Source organism: Schistocerca serialis, chromosome 4, assembly GCF_023864345.2.
Source record: "Schistocerca serialis cubense isolate TAMUIC-IGC-003099 chromosome 4, iqSchSeri2.2, whole genome shotgun sequence".
Classification (NCBI taxonomy): domain Eukaryota; kingdom Metazoa; phylum Arthropoda; class Insecta; order Orthoptera; family Acrididae; genus Schistocerca; species Schistocerca serialis.
In genome coordinates, this window is record NC_064641.1 from 620,576,763 (window position 1) to 620,604,314 (window position 27,552).

General features: G+C 43.8%; 1 protein-coding gene across 1 annotated transcript in view; it reads right to left on the reverse strand.

Moving 5' to 3' along the window:
* LOC126474639 (aminopeptidase N-like) overlaps positions 1 to 26,249 on the reverse strand; it is a 177,851-nt gene extending 151,602 nt beyond the window's left edge. Inside the window, exons 1-2 of the mRNA XM_050102117.1 lie at positions 26,154 to 26,249; positions 6,244 to 6,383 (exon numbers count right to left, since the gene is read on the reverse strand). Of these exons, the coding sequence (XP_049958074.1) occupies positions 6,244 to 6,383 (140 nt within the window). The 5' untranslated portion in view covers positions 26,154 to 26,249. The remainder of the gene's footprint in view (positions 1 to 6,243; positions 6,384 to 26,153) is intronic.
* Positions 26,250 to 27,552: the final 1,303 nt, after the last annotated feature.

Consider the following 27,552-nt stretch of genomic DNA (forward strand, 5'->3'; position numbering starts at 1 on the left):
CTCCTTGAAGGTGCCCACAATTCGTTTATTATGGTTAGGCTTCCACTGCAAATGAACAATGTACACCGGGCTTTCATATTCATGTCGGTGACCTAATCCCTCAGAATTAAATTTAAAATAGGGAACATCGCCTTCTTCAGACCATGTTTTTCTTAAGGTTTCCTTTTGTTTCTAAGGTAATAACTGGAACTGAAATTACTCTCAAGACACAAGGGAATTGAAGACATTAGGTGCCAGTGCTCATTATTTTATGTCAATGTGGCAACCCAGGTCTCTTGCTTAGTAGGCAGATAAGGTGACCACTACGCCATCCAGACACAGAGATCATCAGAACCGCACGGACTATCCTAGTACGTCCCCCGTCAGACTCAAATCCTCAACTTCCGCCACACACTACAGATGTAGTGCCCCTACACATGTACACGAAAGAACAGACACCACATATACAGGGTGTATCAAAATCTCACGGCTGAAAGTACGCGATAATAGAAGCACAAATGTCCCAGTGAACACGGGTGCGCATACGATTCGCTCACGAGATAATCAAGACTATATGGTTCCACGCCGCCACTGACGGCGTTGTTTGTAACATGGTCGAATTTCCCCCTTGCGCACTTGAGGCCGTCCTACGTTCGCTATTTACACAACGGAACATTGCCGAGAGGTGGAGATGGAATCACACCGTACACGCAGAACGTACAGGACGGATACAGTACACAGTGTTAAAGGGTATCAGTCGCGTCTGAGGAGTGCCACGTGTGATGTGTCGTAGTTACAATGGAACCGTACAGTAACGAAGAGTATGCGGATATGCATTTCATGTACTGTAGGGCTAATGGCTATGCACGAGAGGGTGCACGCTTGTACCAAGAAACATATCCTGATCGAAGACACCCCGAAAGTTGTACATTTACAAGGGTCCATCAGCGCTTGAGAAAACACGGAGGTTTTGCACATGGTAGAGCAGGAGGTAGGCCTGCTTGCATTACGCCTGAGGTTGAGGATATGGTGCTGGAAGCAGTACAGCGCCGTCCAGGAACCTCGACGAGAAGAATTGCCGCACAAGTGCCTGTATTAAGCCACAGTAGTGTATATAGAATTTTACATTGCAGTTTACTGTACCCGTAGCACCTCCAACGAGTTCAATGTCTCAATGATGCGGAATTCGTTCCTAGAGTGATGTTTTGTCAGTGGCTGCAACAGCAGGCTGTAGTCGACCCTCGTTTCGAATGTAACATTTTATTTACAGACGAAACAGGATTTACACTCGATGGTCTGTTTAACTATTATAATACACGTTTGTGGTGTGAAATAAGCCCACATGCTGTTCATGAGTCAACACGTCAGCAACGTTTCTCACTGAATGTGTGGTTAGGGATACTAGGCGACCAACTCATTGGAGCACACAATCTTCCACCACCACAACTTAATGGACGGAGGTGCCTTAGCTTTCTGCTGCGTCGTCTTCCAGGATTGCTTGAGAATGTTACACTTCAGCAACGTCAAAGTATGTGTACATGCATGATGGAGCTCCCGCACGTTTTGTTGCTGGTGTGAGACGGCAGCAGATACGGCCAAAGATGGATAGGTCGAGGTGGACCTGTGCCTTGGCCTTCAAGTCCCTGATCTAAATCCTTTGGATTGTTGTGTCTGGGGTCACCTCACACGCAAAGTGTACGGCAAACCGGTTAACGCGGCTGAAGAACTGGAACAGAGAGCTCTACATGCTTGTCAAGAATTCCGGAATGATACAGGGGTTTTCGAAAGGATTCGAAATTCATTGCAGAGACGAGCACAGTATTGCATCCAGATGCAAGGAAAACACTTTGAACACCTCCTTTAACAGGTATCCCATACTTGAAATGTGAACTAATTGTGATGTACAACCCAATAGTAAAGTCTAATTTTCAAATTAATGTGTACTAACTAGGACGATGTTTACAATGTCATCAGTGGCGGCTTGGAACCATTCAGTCATGATTATCTCGCAAGTGGCTTGTTTGAGGGCCCGTGTTTACTGGGACATTTGTGCTTCTATTATCGTGTACTTTCAGCCGTGTATGTGTGCGCCATCCTTTTCGACACACCCTGTGTTTAAAATTACTCTCCCAAACATTTGGAATTGGGGCTCGCTGTTCTCCACAACCAATTCGCAATATACTGTTGATGGGCGAATTTATGGAAAAACCGCGAGAAATGCATCATTGAACATAAATGCAGATGCTAGCCAAGCCTACTGGTTGCAAATTTGTATTTGACCACTAACGACACCCGTACATTGTTCTCAGTACAATTCAGTTGTCAGTCGTAGTCATAATATTGTTCTGTGTGGTCGTGAATGCATTATGTAGGAACTAAACGAATTCAAAGGTGCGCACACCGTCCGTGCTCGTATGAAGGGTGCTTCCGTAACCAAGGCAGCCGAAGTTCAAATGGTTCAAATGGCTCTAAGCACTATGGGACTTAACATCCGAGGTCACCAGTCCCCTAGACTTAGAACTACTTAAACCTAACTAACCTAAGGACATCACACAGATCCATACCCGAAGCAGGATTCGAACCTGCGACCATAGGAGCAGCGCGGCTCCGGACTGAAGGGCCTAGAACCACTCGGTCATAGCGGCCGGCTGTAGTCGACGTGTTTGGTGTTTCAAGCAGCAACTTTTCGAAGATTTATATTGCATACAGGGAAAGCGGGAAAACATCATCCGTTAAGTCAGAACGCGGACGAAAGTGTGTGCAGTGATCGTCACGGACGCTCATTCAAGAGGACTGACGAAAAACAAGAGGACGACAAAAGCAAAAGTCATCACAGATCTGAATGTTGTACTCCCGAACGCCGTCAGCATCAAAACAACACAAAGAGGACTCCATAAACTGGGAATTGCAGGGCGTGCTTTGAAACTACAAAACGACTCATCAGTGATGCAAATTCTCCTATCAGGGAAACGTGGTGCAGAAGCCATAAAACCTGGACCTTGGAATAATCGAACAATGTCATTTGATCGATTCAGTCTTGGTTCACACTATTTCCTACTTGTGATCGAGTTTACGGCCCAAGAGTGGGGTTTTTAATTTTTTTTGTGTTTCCATATTTTTGTCCACATCCTGTATTTGGCTGTAAGGACCCTGGCATTACTGTAGTTCAGAACTCGAACATCCCATTCTGTTTCGAAATGTATTCGCTGACTACCGATTTCTTGGCATCAGCAGTATTAGGTGTAGATTTGCTGTGCCGAACTGGAACTTATACCCTGATTTCCTGCCAGTCGTCGTGATGACTGGGTGTTGTGTGATGTCCTTAGGTCAGTTAGGTTTAAGTAGTTCTAAGTTCTAGGGGACTGATGACCTCAGATGTTAAGTCCCATAGTGCTCAGAGCCTGCCAGTAGTGAGGGGTCGACTTAACCACTTCGGTTATCGTCGCGCGCTCTCCGGATCAACCCAATCTTCTGTACGTCATACCGTTCAAATGGTTCAAATGGCTCTGAGCACTATGGGACTTAACATCGGAGGTCATCAGTCCCCTTGAACTTAGAACTACTTTAACCTAACTAACCTAAGGACATCACACACATCCATGCACGAGGCAGGATTCGAACCTGCGACCGTAGCGGTCGCGCGGTTCCAGACTGAAGCGCCTAGAACTGCTCGGGCACTTCGGCCGGCGTCATACAGTGTATACCCCTGTACCGTAGTCCATTAAATTTGTCACCTAATGCTCGGAAAATTACTTGGATCCCAGCAACATCGAGGAATCGAGACCAAATGTATTTATCGCCGTTTGCCCACCTAGCTTGCAATAGTTACATGCATGTCTCAAAGACCAGACACTGTGTGAGATATCGAAATTTGAATCGGTCCGGGGAGCGTGTATGGACAGCCGAAGTGGTTAAGACGATTGCTCGACATAACAGGTAAATTCGGGTTCGAGTCTCGTTACAGCACGAATCTTCGCATGTCACTATTGGTTTGTAGACTATTAAGTAATATAGCTGATGTCAAGGAATTCCCAGTCAGCGAATAAATTTGGAAGTATTTCGCACAGCTGTGTATCATCAACAATGTCATACACCGATAAGCCAAAACATTATGACTACTCCCCACTGCGACGTTGGATGCCGCCTGGTGGCGATGCGGGCATATGGCGCGGTAACGAATGTATGTAAGCGGAGCAGATGCGGACAGGGGATCATCCTGGCACAGATATGGGCTGCAAATGGGGATATAAATGGAGATAAGAGACTTTGACGAAGGGCAGATTATTATTACGGTTAGTCTGTGAACGAGTATCTCGAAAAAGGCAAAACTGGTTGAATGTTCACGTGCTACTGTCGTGAGCATCTACGGAAAGAGGTAGAATGAGTGAAACTACCACTAGGCGTTAAATCATTGGACGTCCGCGACTCTTCACAGAACGTGGGGTTAGGAGGCTTGCTTGTAATGTAAAGTAGGTAGATGGTGATATTTGGCATATCTGCCGAAAGAGCACAATGCTGGTGCACGCACAAGTGTTTCGGAGCACATTGTTCATCGTACATTGTCGAACATGGAGCTCCGCTGCAGACTACCCCTACGTGTTCACATATTGACCCAACGGCATCGTCAATTACGATTGCAGTGGGAATGGGACCATCGGGATTCGATGTCGGCCCTTCGGGTGAATCACATTTTTGCTACACTAAGTCGATGGTCGTCTCCACAAACGCCGTCATCGATGTGAACGGCGGCTCGAAATGTGGAGCGCGTCACGAACGCAGGCTGATGGGAGCAGTATTATGCTATGAGAGACATTCTCCTGAGACCTGTGGTAGTAATCGAAGACACGCTGACAGCTGCGAACCATCTGTATATCTTCATACTTGATGTCTTCCCCGACGGCGATGTCATCTTTCAGAAGCACATTTGCCCTTGTGTCGGAGCCAGAACCGTGCTACAGTGGTTTGAGGAGCGTTATAATAAACTCATGTCGATGTTTTGGCGACCAAATTCATTTCATGTAAATCCTATGGAACCCATCTGGGTCGCCATCACCGAGTAAGCATATCAGCGGTCCATTATTTACACGAGCTACATGACCTGCAAGTAGACATCTAATGCCACATACGTCCGCAAAACTACGCAAAATCAGTGATGTATTTCGTTCCAAATACGGATAATCAATGTTTTGGGCTCATCAGTGTACATGTAAACATTCCATTCTATCGTTAAGAGTGATGATGATGATAATGAGGTCCCATGCTCCAAGGAGCGTAGGGGACGATGCGGGAGACCTGCACCGCCGTACTAAGGAAGGTCCTAGCGGAGGTAGTTTGCCATTGCCTTCCTCCGACCGTAATGGGGATGAATGATGATGATGAAGACGACACAACTACATCCACTCATCTCGAGGCAGTGAAAATCCCTGACCCCACCGGGAATAGAACCCGGGACCCCGTGCGCGGGAAGCGAGAACGCTACCGCAAGACCACGAGCTAAAATTTTAGAGCAGAGTAGAAAGAGTAGAAAATTAAAGAGATTGCTTTTTCCGCACTGCTGAATGGATCAATACATGCTATAAGCACAACGTAATTTATGAGGTGTATATTTTTATATTTTCCTACATTTTTTGACGCTGCGAAGCTGGCAAAGTGAAAGAGGTGGCAAAAGTGGTTAATCCATAATAATAAATAACAGCCTAGACAGAAAAATGACTTCTTTTAAGATGTATGCTTCCATAAAATTATTAGCCTTATGAGCCTTATGTCGGATAAGCATGATATTACATTATTGCATAGTGGCACATCGCATTTAAATATAATATGCGTGTTGCGACTACTTTTAATGTTATATAATTCAGTTATGAAGACATATGAAGATGACAAGGTGCTGCTGAAACGAACTGAAAAATATTTGACTTGGTTCAAAAAAATAGTTCAAATGGCTCAGAGCACTATGGGACTTAACTTCTAAGGTCATCAGTCCGCTAGAACTTAGAACTACTTAAAACTAACTAACCTAAGGACATCACACACATCCATGCTCGAGGCAGAATTCGAAGCTGCGACCGTAGCGGTCGCGCGGTTCCAGACTGTAGCGCCTAGAACCGCTTGGTCACTTCGGCCGGCTATTTGATTTGATAGTTAATAGTAACTAAACTGTTGATGAAGTGAATATATTGTTTATAAGTTCAAAGCGCTATTTCAAAATTCTGTAAAGCAAATCACAAATGGAATATCTCTTTTCAGCTTTGAAGATGTTTTTACCCTTCGTCGAGGTCGGGTGTGATGGTGACGTGGTAAGAGTGCGGCAGGCTTTCACCCGGCAGCCTCTTCCTTTGCGCATGCGCAGGAGCCGCCAACGCCAGCAGCACCACCGCAGCTACCGATGCCGGTCCCATCTTCATCTGCACAAGAAAGAGTAACTGTGCAGATAAACAGGACTGGTCTAGGCGAAGCATAGTACGATGGCATTCCATAATACCCCTTGCCCTTAGTTATAATCAGTGCTTGATTTGCGACGACAGGCTCCAGTATGCCGTACCAGTACCTCTGACGAAAGAAGGCGTCAAAATAAAGTTTTAAGACGTCTACATTTCTATTAAAAAAAAAAAAAAAAACACCTCCTGGCAGGTCATTACCGGAACCTCTTTTTATATGCATACAAATCAAGCACTGGCTATAACCAAACAGTGAATTCTTACTAAACAACCTTTCGTTGCGAACTCGGTTTTCCGGCTTAACTGTGTGAGAGCTGCTTAAAGAGAATTGCAGTATTCTTACCATTTACGATGCCTCGTCATTTCTGCTGCAGAATGCCTTCCTTGGTCGAAAACTAAAAGATCTAGCAGAAAAACTATTTGCAATACTGCGACATTTTGTTTGGGTTTGAGATCCTAGAAACATAGAGAACGCGCGGAGAAGTTGCTTATTTTGAGAGGATTGATACATCTACATCTATATTTCTCGAGCCACTTTACGGTGTGTGTTGGGGGGGGGGGGGGGTTCTTTGTATACCAGTGCTACTTCCTCCTTCCTCTGTTCCAGACGCGTGTGGTTCGCGGAAAGAACGATTGCTGGTAAGCCTCCGCGTGGGTTCGAATATTGTAAAAGCAGATGGCACTATTAATATTTGGAAAACAGAAAATACAATGAGTTACTTCCCTGAGGACTGAAAAGAAGTAGGACCATCATTTCATAAGTTTAGATTCCCACTTTCGAATCTGATGTTGTTAAATACAGAGAAAATGTGCGGACAAGAGTGAGGACATCGAGGAATGAGAGTTTGATATTTTTTTCGGAAAGCTACAGGGTGAGAAATGAAGACAGAAAAGTAACAGAATAAGACTTGCAGTGAAGAAAAGTGACGAGAGGGAATTAGGTTCCCTTAGTTTTTAATGAGCATTGTCTTCCAAAATCAGAGCATAAGACAGTGTATTTCGAAAAAGCCGGAGACATCATCAAAAGCTATCATCAAGTTAAATGAAGATTCAGAAATAAAATGTGGACCTATAACACAATCGCACTTGTGTATTAAAATGACGATCTGATAGTCATACTGGCAGTCTGTAATTGAAAATAATAAAGGAAAATGAGCATGCAATGAGGGTGTAAGTTCATAATTTTTGAAAGAAATGAGATAAAGTGAAAATTCTCCGAGGTAATCAACAGTGACCTAAGTAAAAACATCAACAGTTGTGCACAATAACTGAAGTGGAATGTAATAAAAAAGGAAAAATAAAGTCTGGATAGATCGGCGTAGTTACAGCGAAAGTAAAGCATAAAATGCCATGTATAACCTATTAATGTCTCCATCCAACGGAAGGATCACCAGCAAAAGTGTCATATGCGCTCGCTCATGGAACACTGTAGAGAGGTTTGGAATTTAATCCAGGATGTTTGTCTTCAGTCTAAACTAAACTCCGCCCGAAAAGGCCTTGCAGGGCCCAACGGTACGGACCGGCCGCCGTGTCATCCTCATCTTACAGGATACGGATATGGAGGGACACGTGGTCAGCACACCGCTCTCCCGGCCGTATGTCAGTTTACGAGACCAGAGCCGCTACTTCTCAATCAAATAGTTCCTCAGTTTGCCTCACAAGGGATGAGTGCACCCCACTTGCCAACAGCGCCCGGCAGACCGGATGGTCACCCATCTAAGTGCTAGACCAGCCCGACAGCGCTTAACTTCGGTGATTTGACGGGAACCGGTGTTACCATTCCGGCAAGGCCGTTGGCTTTGTCTTCAATCATTTACTGATTATGAAAGTTTCTAGTGTGGCCAAGATTCGAAAGAGCTTCATCGTGGATGATCGTCACTATTAGCTTGTACAGTCGACCTCGACTACAGAACAGATTGTAAACGTAATAGATATAGATGAAAAGTTGCTGTTAATCGCAGAAGGCAGGCCAGATATTTGACTAGAATACATCAGAATTATATAAAATGGATGAGATTTATTCTGAAAGCTGACAGAATTAGAGGAAGAGGAATTTGATGTGTGCAAAAATAGATTTTGCACTGATGTAGTTATGTGTTGTAAACTTTGAGCAAATTTGAGTTGCAGTTATTTTAGTTATACTAGACAGCACGTCTCTGAGTTGCACAGTAGTTAATACCACAATAATAATTACTTATGAAACTACGGAGGCAGAATCAACTGGTTACTAAAGTTAGCAATTCATTGTGAATATCTCAAAGCCAAAGACCAATATCGAATGCCTGACATTTGCCACACCGGACATTTGCCACACTTGCCACTTCGCCAGATAGCTTGAGTAGCGATCCCTCAGGTAAGGGACGCCCTTCCTCGTACTTCTTCAGTCTGCTTTCAAACCGCCGTCTCCACATCTTACTCGATACAACCAGTACGTAAGGGGCCTTCTTCTTCGACATCTTGGCGAAATACAGAGCTTCTTTTCCGAAATCGAAATATTTATAACTTTTGGGAGACGAAAGTAATACCGACGATTATGTCAGTATGTAATTACTTCTGCCAAGTATAAACATAGATTCCTTTGTCTGTACGGTAGCTTCCTTTCACGCTTACTGATCGCGATAGATACAGTCCATCGGCAAGGGAGCAACAAGAAAGGAACGTTGTAAAGAGAATGCGAATGTACGCTAATCATTTCTTTTTGATCACTGCTTTTGTGCCTGCTTTAATTACTACAACTGCATACCCAAAAGACAATAAGGAAAGAAGAAGTGGGAATGTGAATGTTTGAAAAGAAGAACGACATACTCCATATTAATGTACTCTCTGAAATCCGATATCCCTTGCGGCGAAACATATGTTAATAAAGTGTAGCGAGACAATATTCAAAACATGACTGAAAATACGCTCACTAAATAGAGATAAGAACATCTATGATTGACATGTCATCTAAAGTCGACGTACAATTTTAAAATGTTACAAATAAGGAAATAAAGTAACACAAGATGCTATGCTTGTAACGTACTTTGTTGTTCTACATTGTTTAGCTCTGGTATTTACAGGGTCACAGAGAAAGCATCCTAGGTTTAGGACGGAAAAGCCGTAATTGTAATGATCTGCACTACAACAGAAACAAGAAGCACAACTTAAGGAAAAATAATGTAATGTGTGTTTCAGCTCACAAGTGACATTGAAGCAGATAGTTCCTGTGACTTAGTGTGGGCAGAGGTTATATTCGACAACCGGAATAAATTAATAACTGGCTGCTTTTACCGACCCCTGGTCTCAAATGAAACAGTTACTGAACAGTTCAAAGAAAACTTGAATCTCGTCACCAATAGGTACAATTATAGTTGGCAGTGACTTCAATCTACCTTCCGTATGTTGACAAAAATACATTTTCAGACCCTGTTGTAGATAGAAAACAAATTTCGTAATTGTTCTAAATGCTTTTTTTAAATTAGTTTGAACAATTAGTTCACGAGGCCATTCAAATTGTAAATGGTTACGAAAACACACTTGACCTCTTAGCCACAAATAATCCTGAGCATCACGACGGATACAGGGATTAGTGAACACACAGTCGAACGAGGCTCAATTCCGTAACAAAGAAATTCACCAAAACTAAGCGCGAAATATATCTATTTATAAAAGCAGCTAAAATTCGCTTGACGTCTTTCCAAGTGACAGTCTCCAATACTTCCAAACTATTTAAGTGAAGACCATATGTGGCTTCAGTTCAGAGAAATAGTATCAAGAGCACTCGAGAGATTCATATCAAATAAATTAATAAGAGACGGAACTGATCCCCCATGGTACACAAAACAGGACAGAAAGTTGCTGCAGGAGCACCGAAAAAGGCACGTATAATTTAGACGAAAGCAAAAACTCCAAGATTGTCGAAGTTTTACCGAGGCTCGAAATTTGGCGCGGATTTCAATGCGAGATGAATTTAATAGTTTCCACAACGAAAGTCTCTCTAGAAATGTGGCGGAAAATCCAAAGAGATTCTGGTCCTATGTTAAGTAAACCAGCAGAAAGGCTCAGTAGGTACCTTTACTGTGCGACAGTGATGAGGAGGAGGAGGGGGAGACAACGGACCCAACCCTTCGGAGCAGGTAAAACCGTGGCAAATGTCCGGCGTGGCAAATGTCCGCAAACCCCAATATCATCTCTAACAGTGCTTTTGACATAATAATGTACTCCTAAAGACAGACTAATTTTCCACCGAGCCCGCCGATACAAATTACTGGAACATTTTTTCACATAGTGACGTGTTAGCTACAGAAACATGTTTCCCTTTGAAGATATTACTATCAGGTGGCTATATCCGACTCCAGAAAAGAGTGGTTTTCCCTTGCAGGAGTTAGACTTTAAGCTTAATTGGACATACAGTGCTCTAACAATCATTCCTCCCGCGGATTCTACCAAGTGTCGCGTGCGATGGACCCTCTTCTCAGCAACGTCTTCTAGTAGGGTGCAGCTGTCGAGAGACCATGGATTATCACGTCTCAGAGCTTCCGTGGACTTAGGGAGCCCGTGTCACGAAAACTTTCCGCTATCGAAGTAAGAGCAGAACTTAAAGATACGAACAATGTCTTTTATTAAGTTAATCATCACTGAAAGTACAACACAGATTTTGTAGCCTGCAAGTAATTGTACTGTGAACGTTGTGTTGAGCTACCTAGCATGAAATAGAGCTATAACAGTCACTAGAGCTCTACAGACCGTCACGCCCCCTGTGAACAGTTTAAATTCTCCATGTACTCCCAAATTTTTCCGTTATTGAAGTACAACGTAGCATCGGTTCTGCAGATGCTTCCTGCAATACACACGTTAACTTCTTTGATGTTCTTATCAAAGTTATTGTGTTTTCGATATCGCGTTCTTTGCGTTCAGCTGTTCTTGGATGACTTTATTTCTAGCGGATGATATGTGCTGAAGGTTCAGTTTCCATGCAGATTATCAGCTGTTTAGTCACAGCCACTGTATTCAGCGTCCGGAATGTATAAGTCGATAATTCTGTTTACATAAGTGGACTACTGAGTGCATCGATCGATTAATTATCAAGAAAAATAACGTAAACAGTGATAAGGCCAGTTTTTCTGTCCACTTAGACAGACGCTGACTGTGATTCACATATTACTCACTAGCACTAAGTTGAGGAAGAGATACTATTTGCTCGTTATGTTTTATTTTGATATATGCAAAAGAATGGTACCTGAGCCTCCAATTCATTACACATTAAATCAACAAATGTGCTCATGTTTATGAAATATCAGTACGACACACTAATTTGGCTGCAAGTGGTTATAAAATATTTAATTAAACATACGGAGATGAAATTAGTAATAAAGAAGCAATAAACTGACTGCAGTAATATCATATAATCACAGACTGTCGGAGAGGTCAAAGAGGTTTGCAGGTGTCCCTGAGCTTCTGGCAGCTATGCTTATTGATTTTGAGTTTAGACGCATGCTGTATTTCTTATGAGTGACCACAAAACCTACATAAAAATGGCTGATGTATGTGATACAAACTAAAAGAAGACGTAATACCTTTTTGCCCTTATTAATGACACTTGGCTAAGCCACAGAGCGTGTAATCGGGAGTCTTCCTCTAGAAATTCACGTTCGTTAAACCAACATCTAGAAATTCCCAGAGCTTACATTTCACTACAACACAAGAAAGAAGTTGAGTCGTTCAACATACATTTCAAATTACGATCACGACGAAAAAAAGCAAACAAATTCTGTTGAATGTAGTGAGGTGCCGACAATCACTCTTTCCGTGTACCTTCCGGTGCACAGAGTAGCCTCCGCTACATAACGTACAATGGCTTACGGAGTAAAACAGTTGTATATGTAGAGAGAGGGGTGCCGAATGGATGGCGTGACTTTGGGTCTGTGTAAAACCTCTGAGACAAGGGCGTGGCGCTTTGAGAGAACAGCAGCAACTTGGTTAATGCACACCCTGCCACTAATTTGAATAGATAAGTACAGAAATCACGAGCACGTATAAACTGGTCCCAGTCATAATTATACTGCACAGTTGTGCGTCTTATGTAGACGTTGTCTATGATTGGAAATCAGAGGTTGCTTCTGAAGATGAATGTAGGAATGTGGTCACTTGTGCGGTAACTATTTTGGAATAGTGTATGACGACTCTGCCGTACACGCAGGAAAGATAAACAGCTATATGAACTCGAGATAAATAGGTGTTGAAACCTGACTCAAATATTATCTCATGTGCCAGATGAAACTGTCGGAGTTTTTTCGTAAGTTATTCTAATTTCCATGGAAAACGAATTACTTTTCAGGATTAATAACGAGGTTTTGAGAAATGCACTGCTACCTAATGTTTTACCAGGTGTGGTTATCGTCAAGACCATCCGGCGGTCTCCTGAATGTCCGCTGTATGAGGGGGATTAAAATTTTTTGTCATTTGAGATGACAATGTGCGTAGCATTTTTTTAAAAGTAAGGCATAGTGTTCGTCTTTCAGTTTTCCACCAAATTACGTCTTCTGTAGTCACAGCTAACGTTACTTAAAAAATGAAAACGAAAACTGTGAAACGTGTACTCTTCCCCGGTAAACCGTCCACAACTCGTACTTTCGCGATAAGCTTCGCTGTTTCTAGACTGCAGGGTCCCAGTTTCGATTCCCGGACGTGGCGTAGGTTTTTTTTCGCTCGGGGACTGCATGTTTGCGTTGGCCTATTCATTTCTTTTCATTTTCATCAAAAAATGGTTCAAATGGTGCTGAGCACTATGGGACTTTACTTCTGAGGTCATCAGTCCCCTAGAACTTAGAACTACTTAAACCTAACTAACCTAAGGACGTAACACACATCCAAGTCCGAAGCAGGATTCGAACCTGCAAACCGTAGCGGTCGTGCGGTTCCAGACTCAAGCGCCTAGAACCGCTCGGCCACTCCAGCCGGCCTCCTTTTCATCAACATGCAAGTTGTCGAAGTGGCGTCAAATAGAATGACTTGCACCAAGCGGTCGAACAACATCAGAAAGGGTGTCCCGGACAGTAAGCCGTACAATAACTTCATTTAGATTTTTCCGGTAAATCTAATTTGACAAGCAGTCTTGTAAATCTAGTTGCAAGCAATAGGTGTCGACAAGTAAGCCAGCTCGGTTGATTCCTAATTGCGAAATTATTAGCAACGAATATATTTAAAAAAAATGCAAAGACGGTAAGTTCAGTCTTTCAGAGGACCTAGTTTCTGTAAGTAGGCTCTTTAGGTTCTTATGTTGGTAATGCCACGTAGTGCTCTGTATGAAAATCGCTGACTGTGCTGTGTGCAGTCTGTGGCTGGTTGGACTCATTGTTGGAATATTCGCTTGTGTAGTGTCGGTCAGTTGGATGTGAACAGCGCGTAGCGTTGTGGAGTTGGAGGTGAGCCGCCAGCAGTGAGCAGTGGTGGATGTGGGGAGAGAGATGCCAGACTTTTGAGCGGACGATCTGTGTCCGTCAGAAAATGGAAATGTGTTTAATTGGCTGTCACAAAATTATATATATATATATATATATATATATATATATATATATATAATGACTTTTTAAAGCTATTAAGGTAAATCCATTGTTTGTTCTCTGTCAAAATCTTTCATTTGCTAACTATGCCTATCAGTAGTTAGTGCCTTCAGTAGTTTGAATCTTAGTCAGGGCCATTCTTTTGTAGGGATTATTGAAAGTCACATTGCGTTGGGCTAAAAAATATTGTGTGTTAGTTTAGTGACGTTCAGAATAAGTAAAGAGAAAACTGAGTAAGTTGAGTTTTACTCAGCTGTTTCTGTATCAAGTAACGTAAGAGTTTTGCCAGCACTGTCATTCTTAATTTTTCAAAGGGAACGTTTCATTTCTTTGACATCATAAGTGTGATGTTACCTCCGGTAATTAGTAAGAACGTCGGTTTTGACTCAGTGCAATAAAATACGTCACAATTACTTTATTATTCAACCTACGTCCGTTACTAGGGTCGCTAATGCTCGTCTGTGCTTTGATGCTCGACACGGAGGTATCCGGTCCGCATAATGGGAGAAATTTTCAGCGCATGTACCTAATCAGCAAGGGTACAAAGGTACAGTTCCGTGTTCACCAGACTTTGCGGCGGTATCCTAGATTAAATTCCAAATCGCTCCGCAGTGTCTCAGGAAGTGAGGTTATGTAACGCTGTTGAAGGTGATCTGTCCGTCGAATGTGAACGTTACGCTGATCGATCGCTTAGGTGCTGTTAGAGAGGAGCAGGCTCAGGCTATGTGCTGGCTCCTTCTCTCATCATCGCACAACACAAACAAGATGTCGGGTCCTCCGGAAGGCAAGGAACACACTCATACATTGAAGATTTCCGAGCTGCCTAGTACTGAGGTGCAGCTGAGTTAAAGCTAGCCTCCAACACAGGGCGTCCAGAGCAATAACTGTTTTATGCTTCCGCCATACGTCACACAAATAATTCCCATCCCTCCATCCATCCATCCATCCGTCCGTCCATATGCTAAACGCGGATGTAAGACGACCCACAGCTCCGCTCAAGCCAGTACTGCACTGTATCTGTACCCCAATGTAGCGTTAGAACCGTGTCTACAGTCGCCGCGAAGAAGAGCCACAATGAACATTTTACAGGTGATCGAAGTTATGGCGCACTGGATTCAGGACTAAACCAGAGTGAAAGACATACCATTGAGACTGAACACTGAACTATTGCCACGAACCATTTTCGTAGTAGAGGTAAGTATTTTTAACGTTTCTATAAGTAGCCCAGTGTAAATTAACAGCAATTTGTGTTGCAGCAATTTTGCCATAAATGTCGCGCAACCCTGTTTGGCTCTGTGACGAGACTGTATACAGGGTGTTACAAAAAGGTACGGCCAAACTTTCAGGAAACATTCCTCACACACAAATAAAGAAAATATGTTATGCGGACATGTGTTCGGAAACGCTTAATTTCCATTTAGAGCTCATTTTAGTTTCGTCCACCTACGCTCAATGGAGCACGTCATCATGATTTCATACGGGATACTCTACCTGTGCTGCTAGAACATGTGCCTTTACAAGTACGACACAACATGTGGTTCATGCACGATGGAGCTCCTGCACATTTCAGTCGAAGTGTTCGTGCGCTTCTCAACAACAGATTCGGTGACCGATGGATTGGTAGAGGCGGACCAATTCCATGGCCTCCACGCTCTCCTGACCTCGACCCTCTTGACTTTCATTTATGGGGGCATTTGAAAGCTCTTGTCTACGCAACCCCTGTAGCAAATGTTGAGACTGTTCGTGCTCGTATTGTTGACAGCTGTGATACAGTACACCATTCTCCAGGGCTGCATCAGCGCATCAGGGATTCCATGCGACGGAGGGTGGATGCATGTATCCTCGCTAACGGAGGACATTTTGAACATTTCCTGTAACAAAGTGTTTGAAATCACGCTGGTACGTTCTGTTGCTGTGTGTTTCCATTCCGTGATTAATGTGATGTGAAGAGAAGTAATAAAATGAGCTCTAACATGGAAAGTAGGCGTTTCCGGACACATGTCCACATAACATATTTTCTTTCTTTGTGTGTGAGGAATGTGTCCTGAAAGTTTGGCCGTACCTTTTTGTAACACCCTATAGATACTGCGTGCAAGCAAGCCACCACCTGATGGGCAACTGCTTTCATTGCTAGGGGTTATCTTCCTGTCACATATTTATGTTTGACACCAAGAGCATTTGGTGAATACAAGACGTGGAACCACACTACACGCACACACACACACACACACACACACACACACACACACGTAGATACAAACACACCCACACCCACTCACACACACACACACACACACACACACACACACACACACACACACACACACACACACACGCACATGCATTACAGTCGTTGGCATTCAACAGTTGCATATAAGCTTCAACTCTCGTTCACCGGTTTGCTGCATAATTCTTGAACATGTTCTCAGTTTGAATATAATAAATTCCCTTGAGAGAGAAAAGAATATGTCCACAAATCAGCTCGTGTGAATCACAGCATGCCGTTTTCTCACGTTAGGGCCTGCGAACCTTGGATGAAACGTAAGAGGTGGATTCCGCTGTATATTCCCAGGTTTCCGCAAAGCAATTGGCACGGTGCCACACTGCCAACTGTTAACTAAGGTACAAGCATAGGGAATAGGTTAACAGATATGTGAATGGCTCGAAGACTTCTTAAATAACAGAATCCAGAATTTCAAAATTTTAAAAATGGCTGAAGCAGCATCTGTTGAAAATCTTCACGGTAAATCATAACAGCCAAACAGTTGCAGGATAAAGATTTTTATTGAAATCGTTGACCACGGTTTCGGTATATCTAAATATACCTTCATTGGAAGCAAAAATACACCTGAACAGGAAGACACCTTCATTAGCAAAAAACTTGTCCCAAGTTTCAAGCTATCATTTACGGGCACGGGAAGAACTTAGCACTAAATCCGGAGTTTACAAAATTACTTGTAACGACTGCCCCAACTATTACATTGGACAGACAGACCCATTAAAGTAAGATACAAAGAACACTTACTAGGTAAAAATGGGGAAAACGTGCACAATTCCACGTTTGCTGAACACCTATTGCTCTTACAGCATACACCACGTAAACTGGATATCGCAGAATTGCTACACGAAGTGAGTAAGGGCTACAAATTGGACCTGTTCGAGGAATTAGAGATTTTCAAGCATCTGTCTCAAAAAGACGGTTTTATTCTTAACGAACAGGTGCAGCTTAGAAACAAATTTTTTTTGGATACTTTCAAACCCCTCCTTGCTCTAACGTAATATGGTCTGGCTGACTAGATTTTAGTTTTCTTGTCTGTTGATGCTGGTGAGATGTTCATTTCCTGTTTTGTTGCGATTTTACATATTTTTTATGCTTGCTGTTCGATGTTTTCGATGTGCATGTGTGGTTTAAATTATTCTGTTATGTTTTTTATTCAAGACGACAGATGGTTTCGATTTACTACAACATTTTGTTCGTTTTCGCTAGTATGTATCCTAGTTTTTAAATTACGCGAGATTCTCGCGCATAACACTAGCGCCCTCTCTTATTAGATGTGTTCCTTAGCGCAAGCTTCATCTACTTGACACTAGGACACAGGTAAATTGGTTTCATATTTTCTATTGTATGTAGGTGTCTTAAATGGTTCTGATATGTTTTATTTATTAAGACAGAGGGTTTGCACTAGCACAACTTTTAAAATTTTGGCGCGCATGAGTATGTATCCCTGGGTTTTAATGTGCGCGAGTGTCTCGCGCATACCGTAAGTGCTCTCTCTCGGTGAAACTGTCTGCCCTAGTGCTTCCACACCCTCTTCAAGCTAGTTCACAGGGTAAGTACTGATGATGTGCCTTGTTCGCACCGACCTTCCATTCATAATTATGCTGTACAAATTGAGGAGATATTTTAATTTACTACTGACGACACCTTTGGCACGATTGTTTTATATATCTCCACTGCAGTATGTAATTTTAGTAAGTGACTAAACGTTTTTGTGCTTGTAATACTTTGGTAATTTTACGGTTACTCAAAGCTATAAGTGTTTATTTCTCTCTCAGTTGTGGTGCTACGTTTTTTGCTAATAAAGGTATCTTCCTGTTCAGGTGTGTTTAGATATACCGAAAACGTGGTCAAGGATTTCAATAAATCTTTAGCCTGCAACAGTTTGGCTGTTATCATTTACCGTGAAGAATCCAGTATGTTGTCTTCGACGGCGAGTATTCATCAGAGAGAAGGGATCGTCAGCAGTGCCCAAAGGAAGTGTGATAGGACCTGCGTTATTTTCTAAGTACATGAATGATCTAGTGGACAGGGTAAGCAGCAGTCGCGGCTGTTTGCTGATGAGCTGTGGTGTATGGGAAGACGTCATCGTTGAGTGACTTTAGGAGGATACAACATGACTTAGACAAAATTTCTCGTTGGTGTGATGAAAGGCAGATGACTTTAAATGTAGAGCAACGTAAGTTAATGCAGATGAGTAGGAGAAACAAACTAATAATGTTCGAATACAGTATTAGTAGTGTGCTGCTTGACAGTCACGTCGATTTAATGTCTGGGAGTAACGTTGCAAAGTAGTATGAAATGAAACGAGCATATAAAGACCATAGTAGGGAAGGCAAATTGTCGACTTCGGTTTATTGGGAGAATTTTAGGAAAGTGTGCTTCATCTGTAAAGGAAACCACATGTAGGACACTAATGAGACCCATTGTCGAGTACTGTTCGAGTGTTTGGGATCAGCACCACGTCGGGTTAAAGGAAAATGTCGAAGCAAATTTGAGCGGGGCTGCTAGATTTGTTACCGGTAGGTTAGAATAGCACGAAAGTAGTACGGAGATGCTGCAGCAACTGAAATGGCAATCACTGGAGGGAAGGCGACGTTCTTTTCGAGAAGCACTGTTGAGAAAATTGAGAGAACCAGCATTTGAAGCTGACTGCAGAACGATTCTACTGCCGCCAGCTTGCATTTCGCGTAAGGACCATGAATACAAGATTAGAGAGTTCAGGGCTCGTGCGGAGGCATATAAACAGTTGTTCTTCCATTGCTCTGTTTGCGAGTGGAACGAAAAAGCAAATAACTAGTAGTGGTACAAGATACCCTTCGCCAAGCATCATATGGTGCCTCGCACAGTATTTATATAGCTGTAGACATCGAAGGGCCAAAGCGCGCGGAGGAAGAAAGCCCTGTCCGACTATGCTGCAGAATATACCCGTCGTGTTCTCCCAGCCGACAACGCCAACGATTCTTTCTCTTTACTTTATTATTCTGAGTAACAGAAGGCCTATAAGTCATTTATACTGATTTGAATATGCCAGTTTTATATCACCTTGGAGAATGGCCTGCGCATGTTACCGACGTTTTACTTGGTATAGTTCAGGGTCTGCTTCGTTATGTCCCGCCACTGCTTCATTGTGACGTGAATATAGTTAGCGCTGCTGCACTGAACTCTTCAAACACTCATTTGGACTGTATCCCATATTCCTTCTGATCATATTCTTCTGCACTTGATGCTGACATCACATACGCGTGGAAGACAATGTCTGAAGCCTCAAATGTGGTTCCTCGATATCCAAGTCGGACAGCTCCTTGTTAGATATTTTACTCGTGGAAAATTTAGGGACACGAAGGAAATAGTTCTTTGTACCATCAAGAAAATGCAGGGCGCAAGCAGATATTCCACTAATAGGACGATGAGGGATCCATGTCACACACTTGAATGATTAAATAGCATATAAGACTTTTATCCATCACAGATGTGGAACGTAATGATTCTGATGACTCGAGGCAATCAGGAATGACTGCAACGAGTTACCTTTTGTGACGGTATTTTTTTTTAGTATATAATATGGATACAGTTTTTAATGTTTGTTTGCAGTACAAACACCTGTAATGCGCACGAATTGAAGTTGCTGTAAGCACGCCAAGCAAACGGCTTTTCCTCCTTTCGCGTCTGCGACATTCACCATGACTGTCTCAATACAGGATCGCACTCTGCTTGTAAAGCTGTATTACAAGAATGATGACTGTGTACACGTCGCTCTGCAGAAGTTCCGGACACTGACGAGTTTGAAAAAAGGCATTGGTCCAATGACTGCCGTGTGTCTCGAGAAAATGGTCCGGAAATTCGAACAGACGGGTACTTTTTGTTGTGCAACCTGGTAGAGTGAGGAAACGAACTGATTCGAAGTCAGTGGAAGGAGTGGCCACAGCAGTGCAAACGTATATTGCACGGAAAATTGCCCGAACATTGGACGTACCCGTGAGCACGGTGCGTAAAATCCTAGGAAACATCATTCTTTGCTATCCATTCAAAATTACCCATGTGCACGAGTTGCTTCCTGTTGACCTGCCAGCAAGAGAGACTTTTGCTTTGGAATTTCTTGCTCGCATGGAAGTGGACAATGATTGGCCGTGGAAGATTTTGTGGACAGACGAAGCCCGCTTACATCCGACAGGACACAGAATTGCGGAATATGGGCAACGGAAAATCCACACGCAAATCAGCCAGTACCACTTCATCCTGAAAAGGTGTGGTGCGGGTTTACGGTATTATTTATCAACAAAAATGTACAAATGTGGGTGAATTCCTAAGGGATCAAACTTCTGAGGTCATCGGTTCCTAGACTTACACACTACTTAAACTAACTTAACGCTAAGGACAATACTCACACCCATGCCCAAGGGAGGACTCGAACCTCCGGCGGGAGGGGCCGCACGATTAGTGACATGGCGCCTCTAGCCGCGCGGCCACTCCGCGTGGCCACTATTTATCATAGGACCATATTTTTCCGAAGAGACAGGTGGTTTCGGTCCTGTTACCTGTACCATCACTGGTTAGCGCTATGAGTGTCTTTTGTACGACCACGTCACTCCAGTACTCCAATAGCGTGGATGTGTGGATGGGGTAATTTTTATGCAAGATGGCGCACCTCCACACATTGCAAATCCAGTTAAGTAGCTGCTAAAGCGCCATTTCGGAAATGCTAGAATTATCAGCCGCCATTTCCCTACAGCCTGGTGGTCCTGATCACCTGATCTTAATCCGTGTGACTTCAGTCTGTGGGGCTATCTGAAAGATGTTGTGTTCAGTACTCCGACTGAAAACTTAGCTGCATTGAACGCACGCACTGTGCAACACATTCTGAACGTGACCCTGGAAACAATTCGATGAGTTGTGCAACATGCTCTTTCTCGATTTCAACTTCTTGCAGAAAACGATGGACAGCATATTGAACATGTTTTGCGCCAGTCACACTGAAATTGATAATCCTATTTGGGTTTGATTGACGTTTTTATTCGGTTTTTGGCCTCAGGACAAAAACCGATATGATTGCTGCTTTCTATGAGGTTCTTGGCCTAAGGGCAATTAAAAACCGAGATGATTGATGCTTTTTATGCGGGTTTGGCCTCAGGACAATTAAAAATCGATTTTCCCATCCGATGTGACATGACCTTGCTGTGGCGGATGAGCTTACGTAACTAACAGTATCACACCTGCATACCGACGAGAAACGTACAGCTTAGGCATTGTTGTATGATTCCAATGTGAATCTTTGTTCTAATGCAAAATCTCAGAACATCATCTTTCGTCACACTCAATGGTTTGTTTGCATTCTGTAAGTCACATGGCAGCCATAGATTGTACAGTGCTGTGTAATTATCATAACTGGAAAACATAAACTGTACGCTGAGGTGACAAAAGTCATGGGATAGCGATATCCACATACACAGATGGTGGTAGGATCGCGTACACACGGTATATACTGATGAACCCAAACATTATGACCATCTATTTAATAGCTTGTTTTTCCATCATTGGAACGAAATACACGACTGATTTAGCGCATCTTCGATCCGGCAGTTTGTTCGTAGGTTTGTGGAGATACGTGCGATTAGAAGTCTACTCACAGGTCATGTAATTCGCATAAATAGCGGGCCGCTGACTTGCGTGCTCGACTATGCGCCCGATAGTGACCCAGATAGGTTCCATAGGATTTACATCAGGCGAATTTGGTCGCCCAAAAACCGAAGTGAGTTCGCTCTAGTGTTCCTCAAACCACTGTAGCACGGTTCTGGCTCAGACACAAGGGCAATTATTCGCTGAAAGATGACATCGCAGTCGGGGAAGACATTAAGCATGAAGGGATACAGTTGGTCCGCAACTTTCAGGTTGTCTTCGACTACTACCACAGGTTCCATGCAGCGTGTTGCATGTTTCGAGCCACCGTTCACTTCGATGTCGGCGTTTGTGGAGACTACCATCGACTTAGTGAAGCAAAAATACGATTTACCCGAAGAGCCGAACGTTTACTTTGATCGACGGTCAAATCCAGATGGTCCCGTGCTCACTGCAACAGTAACTGACGATGTCGTTGGGTCAACAGTGAACCTGTAGGGGTGGCGTACTAATGCCAGAGCTCCATTTTCAACAATGTAGGAAGAACGGTTTGCTCCGAAACACTTGTACGTGCACTAGGATTGTGCTCTTTCGGCAGAGATGCCACAGAGCACCATCTACCCGTCTTTACAGAGCAAACAAGTCTCGGAACCCCATTATCTGATATGAGTCGTGAATTTTGAACCATTTAGCGACTAGTGGCAGTTTCACTGTCATTCTACCTTTTTCCGTAAGTGCTCACGACAGTAGCACGTGAACATTCGACCTGCTTCGCCGTTTTCGAGATACTCGTTCACAGGCCCTGCGTAATAATAATCTGCCCTTTTCCAAAGTGGCTTATCTCAGTGTATACCGCCATTTGCAGCCCATATCTTTGCTAGGGTTATCTCTCGCACGTGTCTGCTCCGCTTACATAATTTTGTTACTGCGTCACGTGCCTGCGACGCCACCAGGTGGCATCCAACGTGGCGGTGGGGCAGTGGTTATAATGTTTCGGCTTATCAGTGCAAAACAGCAGTCCATTGGAGGAGCTGTCCTTTGCACAGAGTGGAGCGAATAAAAGTGGCCCGGAGAACAGAGTTACAGGGTACAAAGAAACACAGCAGAAAAAAGGAGATTCAGTACTAATCTGACTATAGCAGATATTGAAAGTTACCGTCATTCACCTCCTGGCACTTTCGGGCACTGGTCAGTAAGCTGCTGAAGGCGGCTGGAAACTGGACCGGTGGAATTGCTGCAGTCGCATACGTTCTTCTGCAGTTGCTGAAGACTATGAGGGTTGTTGCGATATACATTAGACTTGGTGGATCCCGAAACAAAGTAACCACACACTGACAGATCAGGTGACCTGGGTGGCCAGCTAGGGCTTCGAGCAGACTGACCTCTGCTAACAACTCTGACAGGCATGAAGATTGTGTAAATGTGCTGCAAGGTTCGGCCGGCTGTATGGGCAGTTGCTCCATCCTGTTGGAAGCAACTGTAGGTCTTTTCCTCCTACGGCAATGCTGCCACAAGATCTTTCAAAATGTTGGCAATGTAACGCGGCGAATTAAGCGTCTAATGAAAGAAGTTGGGACCAATAATGCAGCTTGCGGACACAGCTCATTTAACCCCAACCTTCTGATCATACAATTGTGTTTCGTGGAAGTTATGCTGATACTTCGCTGCCCAGAACCTGTCAATCGACATTACCACTCAGGTGAAACCAGGCTTTATCAGTCATAAAGAACAAATCCATGTCCAAGCCATCATTGTTATCTCACAAAACTGGAGGCACTGAGGAGCATCTGTTGATTTAAATCCATGAACAACAGACATTCGGTAGGGGTGCATGTGCAACTCGAGATGGAGTATTCTTCCGCATGGTTGACGTGATATGTCGGTCTCTTACGACAGGGGTCGGGGTGATTTGAGACAGGGGTCGGGGTGATTTGATAGGACTCTGAAGCATTTGCTGGCGAACTGCAGGCACATTTTCTGGTCTGCCGCGATGTTTCGGAATGTTTTTTCATCTGTTCAAAACCGATCCTGTCTGACGATATTTCAAGACTAAGCTTTGCACAGCAATCTTTGATACCATTGAACTTCTAGTGACCAACTGACCACACCGTTTCCCCGACTTTGTTGTCACGTAACTTTCCACAACGAACATCCGCTGCTCTACTGTGAGTACCATCGTCCACTCACAATGGCACAGCCCGCACTACGGTCTGAACCGATGTGGATCACGTGGCGTGCGTACACATTCTGTGCGCGTAACGGAGTGTGGTTGTGCGCATAAATTGAAGTTCAGTCGTATCCACTCGTCCGGGGAACTTTTGTCAGCCTCACCATGTACTTAGGTGGTTCACATGAAAATATTTCCGACGTGATTATGCCCGCATGGCGGGAATTAACAGAATTTGAAAGCGGAATGGTAGTTGGAGCTAGACGCCAGGGTTATACCCTTGCTGAAATCGTTAGGAAATTCAATATTCCGAGATCCACAGAGTCAAGAGAGAGCCGAGAATACCAAATTTCAGGTATTACCTCTCATCACGGACAACGCAGTGCCCGAGAGGTTTCACTTTAACGAGCGAGAGCAGCGGCGTTCGCGTAGAGAAATCAATGTGGGACGTACGACGGACGTTTGTATTAGAGCTGTGATGAGAAATTTGGCGTTAATGCGCTGTGGCAGTAGACGACCGGCGCTAGTGCCTTTGCTAAGCGCGCGATATTACCTGCAGCGCCTCTCCTGAGCTCGTGAGCAAATAGGTTGGAGCCTAGACGACTGTAAAACTGTGGGCTGGTCAGATGAATCCCGAAAGCAGGCCCCGCGTAGACATGGACCCACACTGTCAACAAGGTACTTTACAAGCTGGTGGTCGCTCCATAATGATGTGGGCTGTGTTTACGTGGAATGGATGGGTTACTCTGGTCCAACTGAACCAATCAATGACTAGAAATTGTTATGTTTGGCAACTTGGAGAGCATTTGCAGTCAGCGGGCTACAATTGTTCTCGACTGGTTTGAGAAACATTCTGGACAATTCGAGCGAATGAGTTGGCCACCCAGATCCCATCGAACAGTTGTAGGGCATAATCGAGAGGTACAACATCCTGCACCGGGAATATTTTCTCAATCATGGCCGGCTATAGAGGCAGCATGGCTCAGTATTTCCGAAGGGGCTTCCAACGACTTGTTAAGCAAATGCCATGTCCACTTGCTGCACTAATCCGGGCAAAAGGAAGTCCGACGGAATATTAGGATGTATCACCTAAGTGTCTTTTGCAGACTGATTTGTCCGCCGAGATTTGCCCCGTGGATGCAAATAACTATAAGTAATATCACCTGGTCGACATTATGACATAAATAATTCAAGATACTTTGCCACATTCATAGCTTCCGTGTTTTGATTTTTCTAAGATACTTTGCCACATTCATAGTTTCCGTGTTTTGATTTATCTGTCTCATCACAGCCACAAGTCTGCCCCACTGGACTCGTATTCGGGAAGATGACGGTTCGATCCCGCGTCCGGTCATTCTGAATTAGGTTTTCCGTGATTTCCCTATATCACTCCGGGCAAATGCCGGGATGGTTCCTTTGAAAGGGTACGGCCGACTTCGTTCCCCGTCCTCCCCTAATCCGATGAGACCGATGACCTCGCTGTCTGGTCTCCTCCCCCAAACAACCCCACCCCCCCACCCCACAGCCAACAACACTACAAACGTACATTCCCGGAAAATTTAAACTATATACCGGACTAGGACTCAATCCTGGGGCATTTGCGTACTGACTGAGCTATCCAGACATGACTCGCAACCCGCTCTCAGACCGACTCATCTCCTCCTAACTCCCGAACGTCACAGAAGTTCTCGAGCATACCTTGCGGGCCTAGAACTCCTGGAAGAAAGGGTATTACAGAGACATACCTTAGCCACAGCCTGGAGAATTATTTACAGCATGAATTTTCAGTTTACAGTGGAGTCTGCTCTGATCTGGAACTTCCTGGCGGATTAAAATTTCTGGACCGGAACTAGGTTCGAATCCCGATCCAGCAAACAGCTATATTCTGCCAGGAAGTTTCATATCAGTGCACACTCCACTGCAGATCTAAAATTCATTCGTTCATTCATTCATCCATTCATTCATTACACCATCTGGCCACGTTTAGTGGCTAGGCGGCCAGAAACCGAAGTAAAAGAGATTTTACCATCACAAAAGGCGACCGGTGGCGGTCATTTTTGATGACCTTGGCTAAGATGCGTTTGAGACTAAATCTGAAGGCTTATTTTTAGTTTTTACTTGAAGGTTATACTCACCTTGGCGGCTGGTGTCTGCTCGGTAAGCGCTCACTTTCGTTACTCCACTGTTATCACTCTTATCCCTACGAGAAGCAATTACGAAACTCTAATCACAAGTTTGTCATATAGCACAGAGTCAAGTACTTCGTCAAACGACGGTAGTCCGCTCGTTACCGATAGCATGGCACTATCTTACAAAACACTCTTAACTTACGGTTATACAAGCAAATAACGCGCAACACACATAAACATACATTTACTCAAACCTAAATTTTGTTTTTTTCTTGGGCCGTGGAAGACACCGTCATCATCATCATCATCGTCTGTTGCACATAAACAGGCCATTTATGCCCATGGCAGAAGACAAAAATATACAAACACATAAACATTAAATATAACGAATGGTTCAAATGGTTCTAAGCACTATGGGACTTAACATCTGAGGTCATCAGTCCCCTAAACTTAGAACTACTTAAACCTAACTAACCTAAGGACATTACACACATAAATGACAGAGGCGGGATTCGAACCTGCGACCGTAACAGCCAGTGGTTCCGGACTGAAACGCCTAGAACCGCTCGGCCACAGCGGCCGGCAAATATAACGAAATGATGAACACATACAGTCCATGAATCATGACTTAATAGGACTGTAACATTACAAAAAATTAATCACGTATGTTTGCTTATTTACTTCTGTGCTGGCTGTTCTACGGTCACTAGAATTTTGTCTTTCCACTTCGTTCGCGGGCGACGTTATGGAAGCGTACCAGTTCGCTGATGTACTAATACTGTATTAGGGAGAGTACCCTCAGCTCTGAGAACATGTGCCGCCGACAGTAATTATCTTCTTTCAGCCACTCTCCATTATCAGCTTTCTTAAACCACCTAAGCAAGTTTTCGTTGTGCATCATTTCCCCTCTTCCAGTTTCTGTGTTGTATATCGGACCAGAAATTTTCCTTGAACTCTTCCTCTCAAACGCAGGGATGCGCTCTTCCATTGTCTGTGTACTTGCACATGTCTCACAAACACACGATGTAACCGGTCTTACTAATGTCACGTACAGTTATACATTGCGTTCCTGGAATACAATGCCTCGTGTGTATAGGTGATTTAAACTACATCTGGTCCGCATTTATCATTCTTTGTCGATTTTACTTCTCTATCTCTCTCTTTTTCGACGATATTGACCCCAGGTACTTTCAGAATTGTGAGCGTCCATACGGATGACGTCCACATCATTTGGTCGGCGACACACTATCACATACTTTGTTTTCTCATCGTTCGCCAGTAACCCTAGTTTGTACGCTTCTAGCATAAATCGAGACGTATGTGCTGTCATCCCATTCAGGGTTTCGTCCAAACTCACCACATCGTTTGCAAGTGCAAGGATCATCTCACTCCCAACCATAGTCAA